General features: G+C 60.6%; 1 protein-coding gene across 2 annotated transcripts in view; it reads right to left on the reverse strand.

Annotated features, from left to right (window-relative positions):
- Positions 1-909: 909 nt before the first annotated feature.
- The window catches only part of Uxs1 (UDP-glucuronate decarboxylase 1), a 42769-nt gene continuing 29107 nt past the window's right edge, over positions 910-14571 (reverse strand). For both annotated transcript variants that reach the window (XM_004633265.2, XM_023717401.1), the window contains exons 7-15: positions 12158-12262; positions 11313-11372; positions 9308-9429; positions 8446-8565; positions 7708-7751; positions 4678-4738; positions 4520-4577; positions 3505-3608; positions 910-1666 (exon numbers count right to left, since the gene is read on the reverse strand). In XM_004633265.2, the coding sequence (XP_004633322.1) occupies positions 1535-1666; positions 3505-3608; positions 4520-4577; positions 4678-4738; positions 7708-7751; positions 8446-8565; positions 9308-9429; positions 11313-11372; positions 12158-12262 (806 nt within the window). In that variant the 3' untranslated portion in view covers positions 910-1534. The remainder of the gene's footprint in view (positions 1667-3504; positions 3609-4519; positions 4578-4677; positions 4739-7707; positions 7752-8445; positions 8566-9307; positions 9430-11312; positions 11373-12157; positions 12263-14571) is intronic.

The following is a 14571-nucleotide window of genomic DNA, read 5'->3' on the forward strand; positions in this document are numbered from 1 at the left end:
AAGTAGCTGTGGGCAAGGTGAAGACCCACACCATACACTTTCATGACCCAACAGCAGGGCAGGGAGCACTCCCCAGAGGTTAAAGTCTTGAAGCAGCCCATGGGGTGAGGGTGCTCCCCAGCTGCCCCTTGCAGGTGACCCTCTCGCGAGTGTGGCCCTACATGGTGCTGTGTCCTGGGGTCACTGCTGTGCCTGCTCCCACAGCTCCCCAGGGCTCGCCCTCCAGAGGCCGAGGTCACCACCTCCCAGGCCCGCCCTCGCCTGATCAGCAGAGCCGTTGCTCCCGCTGCTGTGTGCTGGCAGAGCTGGACCGTCCCGTGCATCACTGAGCACTGTCTGGCTGCTTGGACATGGCTGGGGCAGCTGGGCAGTGCTTCGTGGGGTTAGGATGCCAGATGGCCCTGCAGCGACCTGTGGAGGCGCCCGGGCCCCAGGAAACCTCTGTCCCTCCTGCCTCTGGGTGCATCAGGGAAGGGCGGCCCTGCGGGCCTCGGAGGCATGCGCATGCCCTGCTGGCTCCCAGAGGGGCTGGGGCGAGCCCCTGAGCCCCTGCCTCTGCCGCGCCCGCCCGCCTGTGCAGCAGGCAGCTGCTTGAGCCCGCCACGCGCTTCTGGCCCTTTCCGGCGGAGGGGCTTTCTGCACCTGCTGCAGCCCTCTCGCTGGGAACCAGCTGGAAGCAGCTCCGAACTGGAGCAGCTGACCTCAGGATGGGTTTCCCACCAAGAAAGTCTATACACAAACTCTCTGCTAACCCTGACAGGCGCTCTGGACACCTCAGCCCGGGGCGGGCGACATAGCTTCAGGGACACCAAGTCCACACACTGCACTGCAGGGGCCTAGATGCCTGCAGCGTGGTCTTCTAAACTCAATCTTCCAACAACGCCTCAGCTGAAGCAGAAAGCCCACGGCTGGCAAATCTCAGTATTTTATTAAAATAGCGCATTTATCCATGGTTAACCAAGAATATTTAACTCTGTCCCTCCCGCCCCCAAATACGCAGCACAACACAGTAGTGATTTCAGATCTTGACCGTGAGGACCAAGAGAAACGTTTCAAAGTCAAGTTTGCAACTAAAAAGTAGACCTTGGAAAACTTCTGAATAAAAACCAGAAAGCTCTCGATGGAAGTCTCTATCTGAAAACGGACGCCGCTGCGCTGTGCGTCTGACATACCGCTGGTTCTCCTCCTGACGCACAGAATAACGTCGCACTGGTACGTACCCACTTTTATAAATAAATTCGACATTTTCCATCCCATTTAATGTTCCTTTTCACTTCACAAAGAAACAAAGCTGTCAGCGGCAGTCCTGACGCAGGCTCTCCCCGCAAGGTCACCCCTGAGAGCCGCAGAGGCACCGAGGCTGCTCGAGGTAAGACTCGGGAAGCGCGAGGCAGGGCCCACTGCTCCTGGGAGCTGGGAGGCACGGGCGTGTCTGGAATCAGGCTTTGGAACCACGTTCCAGGCTGTTCTTCACAGCACCCGTCTGAAGTCTTTCAACAAGAAACAAGTCACATCTAGGTGGTGAGCGCGGGCGTCAGGCCCGCCGCGTGCGGCCCTTTTTGATCCTGGCAGGCTTGGGCTTGGGGATGTACTGGTTGTTGGCCTGGTACTCAAGTTCTTTGCGGAAGTAGTGGATGGCTTTGTTCAGACCTTCTTCCAGTGGGACCTGGAGACAGAGAGCACATGGTGTCACCCGGGAAGACAGTGCAGCTATGGAGGGCAGAACCACCGGTGGGAGCTGCTGGCTCAGGATCCTTTGCCACCTCTGAGAGCCAAGAGACCTCACTGCCAAGGAGGCCACTGCCACCTGCTGAGCTGCTTCCAGAAGGCACTGTGCCCAGCCTGATGGCGCTCTGGTCCTGAGACATCCCTGGCCTCTGACGCAGTCATGGAGATAGCTGTCACCATCCTTGGGGCCCATTCCTCAGAGGAAATACTTTTCTGGGCAAAGGGAAGATGCATCCGGGAGCCTTCAGGCACCTGACCCAAGCCTGGCCCTCTGCCATCTGCTGGACAGCCCCCGCACTCACACCCCGAGGGGCCCTGACAGCCCCCACAAGACTAGCCCATGGCATGCACAGCTGCCTTCAGCAGAGAGGAAATGGGGGTAAAATAGGCTGCAGAGTGGCAGTACAAAGAGAGTGAAATCCCAGTGCTGGAGGGGCTGAGGGAGGAAGGCTGCAAGTTCCAGTGCAGCCTGGGCAAACTAGAGGCTTAAGAAGACCTTGACTTAATATGAAAAATAGAAAAGGGCTGGGAACGTAGCTCAGGATATAGGTCCTAGGCTCAATCCACACGCCCCCAAAAATCAAACCAAAAGAAAGCCACCAGTGCTTAGTGAACACTGGCTGGGCCCTGCGCACAGTCCCAGGAGCTGCTGGTGCAGGGTCTGTCCAGATCGGGGCCGTGGCTGCACAGGCATGGACGGACACACGGCTCAGCCGGCGACCTGCACAGCTGGGCCTGGGCTGTGCTGCAGGCCGCTCACCCTCTGCGAGCTCAGGTGGGACCGTCCCAGGGAACTGAGTGGGCAGAGTGGATCTCAACACGCATGGGCCTGGTCACGGGAGGACATCTGCCGGGCACGGGCAGGGGTGTTCACACACGGACACCCGAGGAGGGGCTGCCACTGAACATGTGAGGAGTGCAACAGCTCAGGGGCAAGAACATACTCCCGTTCACAACGGCCAGGGCAGCGAGCATGGCCCTCACGCCTCCACAGGCTGCTGCACGCGCTCACATCAAGCACACCGCGCACGTGCAGTTAGCGGCTACATTTCCTCAGGAGCGTAGGGCAGCAAGGACAGAGAAGAGGGCGGCAGAGCCCCGTGCTGAGACCCAGCGAGTGCACAGCCCCGAGGCATGTGCCCTGGTTCCCACAGAGCAAGCTGTACTTCATGGATTTTGTTTCAAATTCAGTCTGCAGTGACCAAGGGGCCGCCGCGAATCCTCCCCTCAGCCCCGCGCTGGCCCTGGCCCTACACCTGCTGCAGCCGGGGCTTCATGGAGCCAGGCACCTTCCACCTTCACTTCCACCTGTGCCCTGGGCTTGGGCACCCAGGGAGAGGAGGACGATCCCTCCCCGCCCCAGCTCAGGTCACTGTGACTGGCACCTGTGGGCCCAGGGGAGCGCTGGGAGTATCCCTGCCTCTGACTCACCCCCAGGGCAGTAGCAGCGCCCACTGCGCACACCCAGGGCTCCGCATCCCCCCAGCACCTCTGCTTCTGCTAAGCATGAGGCTACACAAGCTGGGGCACAAGGGGCACACAGACAGAGCAGTATGGGCTCCGTGGTGGGTCGGCCCTGCCTTTCGGGAAGGGACAGGACAGGCAGTGCCCTGTGGGGCAGAGACCAGTCCATACTGGGCATGGGCAGTGGTGGCATCACTCTTCTGGCTGGGGCCACCTGCTCACAGGGCCAATGCCCCTGGAAGCCTTCAGACAGCGTCAGGGTGAGGCTTCAGGGGATGGCTGGCACCTCCTGGGCCTCAGCACCTCACTCACCACGGGCTCCCAGCCCAGCATCAGCTTCGCCTTCTTGATGTCCGGCTTCCGTTTCTGCGGGTCATCCTGGGCTTCGGACAGAAACTGGATTTCGCTCCCACTTCCTGTGTGAGGAATACAACAGCAGGTGAGCGAGGATGCGGACGATATGGACGCTCACTTGGGTCTGCTCCCACCACACAGTGGCTGCACTGTGGCATGTGCCACGCTGGCACTTCATCAGCACAGCTCCACAATGCTGGCATGTGGGGCACCACCACCCTGAGACCACAGCGCAGGACTCAAGCAGTCCTGCCTCACTGGGGAGACACAGGCAGGCTTGACGCACAGCCCAGGGTCACAATGGGACAGGCTGGCACAGGGCAAGGCACTGCTGGGGACCAGGAGCCTGGACCTCGGCTTCCCTGTGGGACGGAGCCATCTGTGCCACATCAGAGAGAGCCACGGCAAGTCTGTCCCTGGGATGAGCAGTCCTCACGGGACATCTGCTACGCAGGCCCGGCCCAGCTGTGTTCTGAATGTCAACTCCCCGTCAGTCCCAGAGAGGAGGTCCTGTGCGAGGGACAGGCCCCAGGCACCTGCCCCGCCCCACCCAAGGCACAGCCTGCAAACTCCTGGCTGAGTGTCACTGGACAAGGGCCACCCCAGGTCGCACAGGGCCTCTGCCAGTCCCGCCAAGCTGCAAAGAGAGCCAGACATGCTGCACTGTTCCCTGCTCACTGCAGCCCTAGTGTCACCAGGGCCAGAGTCTGGAAATCAGATCAAGGGGTTTGGAGGGGCAGGGCCGCCTGCCCCAGCACTGCCAGAGCCACAGGCCAATACAGGAAGCCCAGAAAGACAAAGCCCACCACCCTCTCTGTGCCTGCTATGCAGAGAACAGGGAAGCAGGCCGGCGCTCCCGATAAAAGCTGCTCTGCCCAGTACCCCCGCACCACAGCGCCCCACTTTCTGGCTGTGGCGCCATCAGCAGCAGGCACATGCAGACGTCTGAGCCGCGGCCGCGTGTCCCACTTACCGACCAGGGTCTTGATCAACTGCGCAAACTGCAGGATGGTGTGCTCTTCGGGGTTCCCCTGAGGAAGACATGGCTCCCAGTTACAGGAGTGAGGACAGCCCCAGCCACCCTCCACCCAGCCACAGAGCCCCTTGACGCTGGCCCTGGTGGCCACTCACCAGGTTGACGGGGCTGCTGACGTTGCTGTTCATAAGGGCCACCAGCCCATTCACCAGGTCACTGGAAGAGAAGTGGGTGGTGAGGGGCCCTGCTGCCAAGGCTCCCGAGCGCCTGCACCAGCCCTCCCGGGAGGAAGCTCATGGCTTCTCCACAGCAAAGCCCGCATGGAAAGCCAGTGACAAGACGACATCCTGCAACTCAAGATGGCGCTTATGACACTAAAGCATTTGTGGATGAAATGACACTGATTTGTGTTTGGTGGGTGTAGACCATACGCGGGGTGGAGGTGGTAATGGGCGGAGCTGCCGCTGTCGCTGTGTGAGCTAAACACCCCATCATAAGCCAGAGGCGGTTTGAAGAGGCCCATACTCAGGAAGATGTTGCCTGTATGCGCCCGAGGGAAGCCACGCTGATGAGTTTGCTGGCTGATAGGGAAGCAGGTGACTGCTTTAGAAAGTCCGATCTGCTGAGATGAATGGAGCCCAGTGCACAACCCCACACTGGCCAACTGCAGACAAGGCCAAACGACGTGGCGCGGGCCCGGTGGGATGAGCTCCCTGCTCCCCAGCCTTTGCTGCCCCCCTCCCCACATGGAGCCAAAGGGGGCGGTGTGTCAAGTGGGTCGAGATCGGCTGGGCCATGGAGCGGAGAGGAGTAAGCAAGTTCTCGCTTACCAGGGTTTGGTTCTTAGTTCAGAAGCTTTTAAGTGTGGCTCTGTTAAGGAAAAGTTACTTCGTAAAAATGACACTCACTGCTGATCACAAGCTGCTGCAAGTCTCTCTGGGACACCAGTAAAGCCCTGTCCTGGTGGCCCCAGGACATCCTCTTGGGAACCCCTCCTCCTACCCAGGGTTACCAGGGAGGAGCGGCTCGCTACGCGTCGTGGGGAACTAACTGGGCGAAGACGGCGGCTCACACGGGCCTGACGCTTTTGGAAAGCAGGGCAAACAAGGCATTTCCACCTTCTCATTTCAGCAGGGGCCAGTGTGCTGGGCATGCCCGTGCTCCCCCACAGGGCAGGGGCCGCGCCCTCACCGCTGCCCTCAGAGGCGCTCCGCAGTGACACAAGGAGGCCCTCGTGGCTCAGCTGGGTGTGGAGCAGCTGCCTGCATTGCAGTGGGGAGGCCGTATGCCCCCTACACAAGGAGCTGGCAACATCTAAGGTCAGAGTTGTGGACCACGCCCATCTAACCTGAGGATCTTCAAGTGTCATTTTGACAAAGTGACTTTTTAAGACTACAGCAAGCGTCTGTTATGTGATGAGGACACACCCCGACGTGGAAATCTGACAGTCATGCCAAGATGTCAATGGGATGGCACCGAGGGCTCCAGGCCCTGCCTGCCGCCGTGGCTTTGGAAGCCAGCATCCAGACGTCACACACTTTCGCTGTGACATAAAGGAGTCTCAGCTCCTACGAAAGCAGCCAGCTAGAAACAGCAGAACTGCCATCAGCCACAGGTGGCCAGCAGGCCACGGAGGAGGCTTTCCTCAGGCTTGGGCCTGTGCTTCTCAGATGCTAGTCAGGCCCTCTCCCTGGTGCCTGGGCCTGGGAGACACAGTGGAGGCAACAGCAGCCAGGCTGAGCCTTCCCGTCAGGATGCTGGGGCGGCATGATCTGCCCTGCGCTGAGGCAGTCCTGGGCTTGGCACCACTGAGTTCTTAAAATACTGCCCTCATTATTCCTGGTCTGCAAAACTTATCTGAATGTACATCTGTGACGTTTGGACCTGAAGCCTTTGAAATATACTGCTCACCACAAAGCCTTGCATCTGCTGCGCAGGGGTCTGATCCAGCCTGCAGCTCCAGCAGCTGACCAGGAGACCCCAGCAAGGAGTAGGGGGCCAGTGGAGCCCTGAGGAGCTGTCCTGCCACCCCACTGCGGGCTGGGCCCCGGGAGCGCTCCCGGCCACGGCCAGCTCAGTTCCCATGGAGAGGCTGCACAGGCCTGGAAGCAGCTGCCCAGGAGGGGTGCGCCTGTGTGCACGGCACGTGGCCTGGGGTGCTTTCTGCCTGTTCCTTTCTAATGGGTAGGAGGGCAGGCCCTGTGGGTAATGTTTCTTCACAGCTGTCTTTCAGGACCAGTCTAAGAAACTGTGAACGGGTTTAGGAAAATCCGATGATGGCGGGCATTTAAACATCTTTATCAGGAGTTCCAGGTCCCTCAAGATGCCTACCCGGCCTTGACCCAAGGGCTGAGGTCCCGGGCGGCTGTGGAGGTGGGGCCAGGGCACAGCGCCCTGGGCGTACTTCTTGGTGGATGGGCACTGGGGGCGTTTGCATGAGAGCAGAACCGTATGGGCCAAACGACAGAGCCGGCTTCCTGCTGCTTCCCGCAGCAAGGGCTCGCAGACCCTGCGCCGCTGCAGTGGCTGGGGATCCTCCCTGTAGCATTGAGACTGCTCAGAAGCCATGCCGCGGGCATCACCACGACGGGTGGGCAGACGGCAGAAGCCAGACGCGGACGTGGCCATGGGCGCAGCGCACTTGCGTGGGGAGCTGTCCTCGAGGACGTGCTCTCTGGGTGCAGCATCAGCCTGACTTCACAGCGGGACACGGCCGGGGCCTGCTCCTTGCAGACTTGCTCACTCATCATGGGATTCTGGTATGTTGTTTACTTTTTAAGTGTTATTGAGGCAAGGTCCTGCTACATAGTTTAGGCTGGCCTGGAACTCACGGTGCCCTTCTGCGTCAGCCTGAATGCCAGGATCACACGTGTGTGCCGCCACGCCTGGTACAAGACTGAGTTTAAAAGGAATCGGATCCCACCTTCTGGTCTCCTGGGGGACAAAGGTGTCCCTCAACTGAAATCCCCCATCACCCTAATGCCAGGCAACTCTGCCCCCCAACACCAGGTGGCGGCACAGGACAGCTCAGGAGCCCGAAGCGATAGGAATGACCTCACTCTAACTTGGAACAGAGGCCTGCAGGAGCTTCCTGTGGTACCATTAATGCCAGCAGAGGTAACCCATGCACACAGGCTGCGCTGCCCACTGTGCCCTACTCTATACAGGGCCCAGGCCGGCCTTACCTGACGTACTGGAATGCCCTCGTCTGCGACCCAGATCCATATACCTGGAAGGAAACCGGCAGTGAGGCTGGGAGACACATACCCCGCAGGCCTGAAGATGGCCTGGGAATCCCAGGGTGACCTGGGACAGTACACTGGGGTGAGCGTCAATGCTGGGATGTACCCTGCACTGCAAGGTCAAGCCTGGCAGTGAGAAGGCTCCTTCAAGGTGGCCATGCAGGAATCCACCTCCTCCTGGTCCTGCCAGTGTGCTGGGCACTGCCTGGGTGCCCAGCACACTGACTCGCATCTGGCTGAAGCCTCTCCCATCAGGCATGCTGCAGGATTCTCTACCTGCTGCCCATCAGAATATGGGACTGCAGGGTCCACAGCCAAGTCCCAGCTAATATGGGAGTAGGAGGGACCAGGGCAGCACCTCTGGGATCCCGGGTGGAGACAGGCGTAGGCTGGCCACGGCCTTCGTAATTCCTTTGCTTGCCCTCAAAAGCAAGGAGCAGCAGGCGAGGCCCGTGGCACCCCATCTCAGTGTCTTGGCCTGGGCCACACAGAGCAAGGGTGCAGCACCCACAGGGCAGGCCCTCCCAGCTCCTCTGTGCTGTCACCACGCCTGCCTGCCCACCCGCCTTCCTCAGCTCTGACAAGGCGGGGGTCCTGTGACTGCTGTGAGCTGAGGCTCAGTGCCTTCCTACTCAGGCCGACCCCACGTGACTGCAGGAGGCCCCATGCAATGGCACCCACCGTGAGCGGCTCGCCCTGCAGCGCCTGCAGGATGAAGTTGCTGACCACCCGCCCATCGTTCATGTGCATGCGGGGCCCGAAGGTGTTGAAGATCCTGGCCACACGCACCTCCACGCCCTCCTGCAACAGAGAAAGGGGTGAGGCTGAACGTGGGGGCAGGAAGGGTACATCCGTGGCGGGCCTGAGTTATCACTCTCTGGCCTTCCAGCTCGCGTGGGGGAGGAACAATGCAATGCGCCTTTATGACAAAGCAGCGCGCCGGACAGAGGTGAGGCTGAGCAGAGATGCACCCTGGAGATCCTGAAGCGCTCCTATGTTGGAAGCAAGAGCCACGGAAGTCTGTTTCAACTCCAGGAAGAACTGGTTCCTGAGTTCTCATTCTGTCACAGGCTCACCAGAAACCCTGGGCAACTGCAGGCCTAGCGCAGGAGGCCAGAGTGGTCCCGACGGCAGCAGAGGCCACCGCCGTGGCTGTGGCCAGAGGCTGCAGGACAGGGACTGGCAGGAGAACCCTGGGCCCCGGCCTCCTCCAGCAAACGTCCACCTTTCTGGAGGGCGCACATCCGGCTGAGCTCTTGCGCAGAGCACCCTTCAGGCTCAGTCACCAGGACGCAGCCAGGCTCTCACCGGAGAACTCTTCCTCCCCTTCACAGACAACCACGCAGTAACCAAGCACTGCTCAGCCACTGGGGCAAATGGCAGCGGCCACAGTGCCCAGCACTGTGTGCTAGGGGACTCCAGACTCAGAGCCGGCCTTCAGGCAACCCTAGTTAGCCCAGGGACACTGGCGTGTGGTCACACGGACAGTGCAGAGCCTGCACAGCACCTGCCCTGCCCAGGCAGCCGGGGCCCTGCCACTCACCTGCTTCATGTAGGCATAGCACATGGTCTCCGCCACCCGCTTGCCCTCATCATAGCAGGCTCGGGGCCCAACAGGGTTCACGTGGCCCCAGTACTCCTCGCTCTGCGGGTGGACCTCGGGATCTGTGGGTGGGGAAGGGGCCTGAGTTAGCACTCTCCGGCCTTCCAGCTCGCGTGGGGGAGGAACAATGCAATGCGTCTTTATGACAAAGCAGCACGCTGGACAGAGGTAAGGCCGAGCAGAGATGCACCCTGGAGCGAGTGGCTCCGGCTCTGCCCTGACCTCCCTCCCGGGGCCTTGGTGTTCCCCGCACTGATTAGGAAGGAGCACTTATAGGGGAGAAAGGAAGAGTATCTCCCAAGTTGTCCTCCTCTTTTCTATAAGGTGTTTTTCACATCTACATTGTCCCACCGACCACCTGCATGAAGGGGTGTCTGGCTTAGCTGTGTGTCTGCGAGGTAGCCATGAAAGATAACCCTAAGGAGGCAGCAGCTCCCCGGAGCACAGCGAGCTTCCACGCGCTGCCACAGAGCAGGGCTCAGCCCGCCAGGGCAACCTGGAGGTCCAGCGGGTGGGCAGCAGGCCACAGCGCCTGCCAAACGCCATGCCCTGGAATGCACAGCCCGCCTCAAGAAGCAAACAGCAGAGGCTTTCCTGGGCAAGTATTCTTCCAGAGCGAGAGCCGACGCCTGATTCACGTCCACTGAGAACGGGACACCTCTGTGGGCACAAGCACGGCAAGAGGAAAGCCATCTGGAGAAAGAGCAGGTCGCTGTGTTAGGGTCTCAGTCTCCGTGCCTGCAGGGCCAGGGCCTGTGCAGCCCCGAGGTGGAAGTCACAGAGAGCTGTGTGCTGCCGTGCCCTGAGGAGAGGCTGCTGCCCACCAGCATGGCTGCAAGTCACGGCACAAAACAGCGGTCTCACCGCATGAGCGGAACGGGCCAAAGCTGACTCTCTTTGAAGCAAGTTCCCGGCTTCCGGCAGAAACCTTCTGCTGTGCTGTGCTCTCTGACAAGGGCTAGCAAGCCAGACCCAGACAAGACAGCCCTAAATCTCTGGCAAAGGCTCACAAAGGGGAGCCTAGCTGCCCATGCAGCCCTCGACTGGCACCAGCCGGGCTGGAAGGCCTTGGGCGCCAGGCTTCTAAAAAGACACCTCACAAAAACCACTCTGAGAAAATGAAGGGGAAAGCCACTGTGTCCTGCCCGCAGAGGCCCAGTCAGAGACATTTGCAGGCGTCTCCGTCCTTGCCGGCATTCTGAAAGGTCAGTGGACCACGCTAATGCGCCCGAGCACAAGCGCTCACTTACCACCTCTCAGAGCAGCTCTACCCGGAATCCATAAACAACCCAGAGAACCTAGCTCCCAGCAAATGTGCAGATGAAAAGCACACTGGGGGAGGTGAACAGGAAGCTGTCACTGGCTCAGGGACATACACTGGGGATGCCTCTGCTGTCCTGGACCTCATGAAGGGGGATTCACTGCCCTTCACGGGCGCTGTGGAGGAAGCCACGCCCGGCCCAATCTCCACGGGGCTCTTAGTTTTGCATTTGGTTCTCTTAAGAAAACGTCTCTTTCAACTTGACCCTTGCACTTCCTGTCTTCCTTGCCCAGTACCATCGTGTGAGACAAAAGGCTGTCACCCTGGAGCCCGTCTCCACTGTGGGAAGCAAGGGCTCTCGCAGCTCCCCAGCGGCCGGTGCACAAGGACTAGAGACACGGCCCTGGGCCCACTCAGTACTGCAGCGCCCGGCGGCCCTGGGGAGGAGAACGGACTGCAGGTGGTGACAGTCTCCATCCAGAGACCCAGCAGGAGAGCACCCACCCAGGGCCAGCTGGCTCGAAGGCCAGCGTGCAGCCGGCACCCAAGGAGCAGACAGGCGCCAGGACGGGCACAGGTGCCTGGAGAACAGGGCGCACTTCCGCAGCTTCACCCTCGCTCGGGGTGTGCAGCCAGGCGGGGCTGTGCCCACAGACCCAGACGACGCAGGGAGCTGTCACTCACCTCCATACACCTCGGACGTGGAGGCCAGCAGCAGCCGGGCGCCCACGCGCTTCGCCAGCCCTGCAGGGAGCAGACACATGTCAGGACACTGGCTGCGGGCGGGCAAGACCAGCCCTGCTCTGGGGCAGAAGCTTTAACCACAAAACATGAAGGGCCCCTCAGCAGGCACAGAAGGCATGGTACTGAGACCTGCTGGTTAGTGAGGTGTGACGGAGGGGACCTCCTGGAGACTCCTGTCCCCAAATCCTGCGCTCAATCTTCATACCTCACCCTGGCAGGCAGCGGGAATGGGTCACCACCCTTCACCCAAGCCTCCAGGGTCCTGGTCCACCACTGTGTCCCAGCAGCCAACAACAGCCGCTCTTGGCCACCCAGGCCCACGTGGGCCATTTCCATCCTGGCTTGGGGCACCTTTGTCCCTGCCCTTGCCACAGCACCCGGTGTGCCAGCCTCCCTTGGAGCCAGCCCTTCTGCCCTAGGCTGCCTGGACAGACCCCCTCTGGCCTCCAGCTTGGGATGGCATCTGGCCCTCCCTACACGTCTGGTCACTCACTGGTCCCTCGCCTCTCCAGAGCCCACCTGGCACAGCCTTCTAGCCATCCAGTCTGAGAGGCCAGGAGCCTGTTCTATTGTGAAGTCAGGAAAGAGAAATTTCTTCTGGTTTTGCTGCTGCACCTTCAACTATAAAAGCTGCAGCCACAGTGAGGGGAGGGCTTGGCCGGAGGAGGGCAAGGAAGGGGCTGGTCACGGGCCAGGCATCATCTGCGCCCTGGGGTGCACCCTGCGGCAGCAGGCAGTGCTGTGCCCGTGCTCGGGACGCAGGCACGGAGGGACGAGGAACGTACCCAGCATGTTGAGCGTCCCGATGGTGTTGGTCTTCAGCGTCTTGATCGGATTGTACATGTAGTTGGGAGGGGAGGCTGGAGAGGCCAGGTGGTAGATCTGGTCAACTGCGGGGGAGAATGGGCATGTTCACCCCAGACAGCCCCAAAAGGACTCCCAGGTAATGCTGTAAAGAAATGGCGTTCGTGGATCTTTCACTGGAATTCTGATTTTCCACCCATTATCTTTCTGAGAAAGTCATTTACAACTGCAGCTGGATGATTTTTAGCTACGGGAAGTCTGAGCACCTGTAAACACGGCGCGGGGCCCTGTGCCGTAACCAGCGGGACCCGACAAGAGCGGCCTGCCTTCCGGGTATCCGTCCTAGGTAAAGCGCTCAGTGGTCACAGCAACGATTTCATTATGGCTGGCATCCAGCTCTCCCCCCGAAGCCGCCTGCACTTTTATTTGGGCTTTTTAGAGGTGGCTTAATCTAGAGCTTGTGACGGACTCACAGCTCAATGCACGGATTAGGGTGGGCGACTGCAAATTGATTCCCTGACTGGACTGGCACTGCCCTAACCCCAACGGCCTCGATAAAAGGACCCCAAAGAGGTGTGTCTCCTCCCCGTTTTGCCATCTTCTGTTGCCAGGGACTGCTGTCTGTGCCGCGCCACCCTGGCTGGGAACCAGCTGAGTACGGCCCGAAACCTCCACAGACAGTGAGCTAAACGAATCTTTGCCCTTTAGCTTGGCTGTCAGGTCTTTTGTATCAGCAACCTGAGAAAAGGGACTGAGACCCTGCGTAAACGCTGCTGTTTTCAGCCTGAGAGGCAAACCCAACACAGAAACACGCTGTGAAGAGCAGGAGCAAGAGCTTGGCTTCTGTCTCTGCGCATCCTGCAGAAAAAGACCCCGCCTGGGTGCCGGCTGAGGAGGCTGGCGAACCTCCCTGGCCTCCACACAGCTCCCGGAGTGTAGTCATGCAGTGTAAGACACCCACATCCTCACTTTCGGGGCTGGTACTCCCCAGCGCTCCACATACAGCAGGGCCGGGGTCTCAGCCTCTCGCCAGGAAACAGCAGTCATAGGGGAACATGCTGAAGACAGCTGTCTGGCCAGTCCAGTCGGCGCCAGGTGACAGGACACAGGCCTGACTTAGACCAACAGAGCTGGGAACCCGAAGGAAAGGGTGCAGTCCCTGGTAAGCCCTGCTGGCGCCCCGCCTTCCCCACCTAGCTGCACTGCGGGTGCGGGGGTGGACATACAGTCTGTCCCCAGCTCCCGGGCTGGAGCGCAGGCGCTGGTGGGCAGTGCCAGGAGGTCCTGGGGGCTCTACCCCCCCATGGTGCTCTTGGGGAAACCCCGAGGCTCTGCCCACCCCAGGAGTTATGCTGCTTGATGCACAGCTAAAAACGAAGAGTGAGCACGGTCCTATTACCACATAGCAGCGGACCAGGAGCCGCTTCCTATTCTCACTGTTCTGCGCCTATGGGCCTGCTCTGCCTTGCAGCTCAGGGTGGACAGCAGGATCCAGGCTGCGGCGGGCTGGACCGAGCATGCTCCCGAAGGCCAGCATCTCCCAGGAGGTGAGCAGCCCACACCCCCTGAAAGCAGCAGTGCTGACAGGCAGCGGACAGATGCCTCCAGAGCTGAGAGCTGCAGCAAGCCACTCTCCCCATCATGCATCCTGGGCCCATCAGCCCGGAAAGCAGACCCTGGGTCTATCCGGCATATCTGCTAAGCTGTGGCAGCAGCAGCCAACCCACGTGGCCCGAGCCTCTCCCGCCCTGGATGCCCCACCATGGCAACACACAGTGGGCCAGGCTGGGCCCTGGTTCAGTCTGTCCACACGGCTCTGACTGGGCAGACAGAGCGCATGACGTGCGGCGCCCGGCTGCAGTGCAATGGCGCGTGGTCCTCAAGGACACTGTAGGTCAAGGTGCCGGGCCGCAACCCCTCATACTGCCCGCCCGCCCTGTGGGGACGACTTCTGTAGGACAAGGCGCAGCTGGCCTGTGCCACAAAGGAGTACCAGGGCGAGGCGGAAGTGCGGCACCCCTGCCTGCCCAGGTGGGTGCATGGAGCCCGTGCGGGGACTTCCGGGCAACTGGCACACAGCCCTCCCCACCACACACACACACACACACACACACACACACACACACACGACACAACCTCCCCCTCCTCCTCCCCACAGCCTCGGTGATGGGCAGGGCGGGCCCTGGGGTACACTAGGAACACGCAGAAATGGGGCACCTAGCCCACAGGGACCAGAGTCCCTCCTCAGTGGCCTGGGAGCCCTCAGCGAGGACACCACTTTCTGGGAGCCGGCTGGGTTGAATATGTGGGCTCCCCAAAGGCAGCTCTGCCTAGCTCGTTCCTTCCCAGCACAGACAGCGCCCACAACTGCAGGCCCTCTCCTGGGCAGCAGCCA

Source organism: Octodon degus, unplaced genomic scaffold (assembly GCF_000260255.1).
Source record: "Octodon degus isolate 3935 unplaced genomic scaffold, OctDeg1.0 scaffold00052, whole genome shotgun sequence".
Classification (NCBI taxonomy): domain Eukaryota; kingdom Metazoa; phylum Chordata; class Mammalia; order Rodentia; family Octodontidae; genus Octodon; species Octodon degus.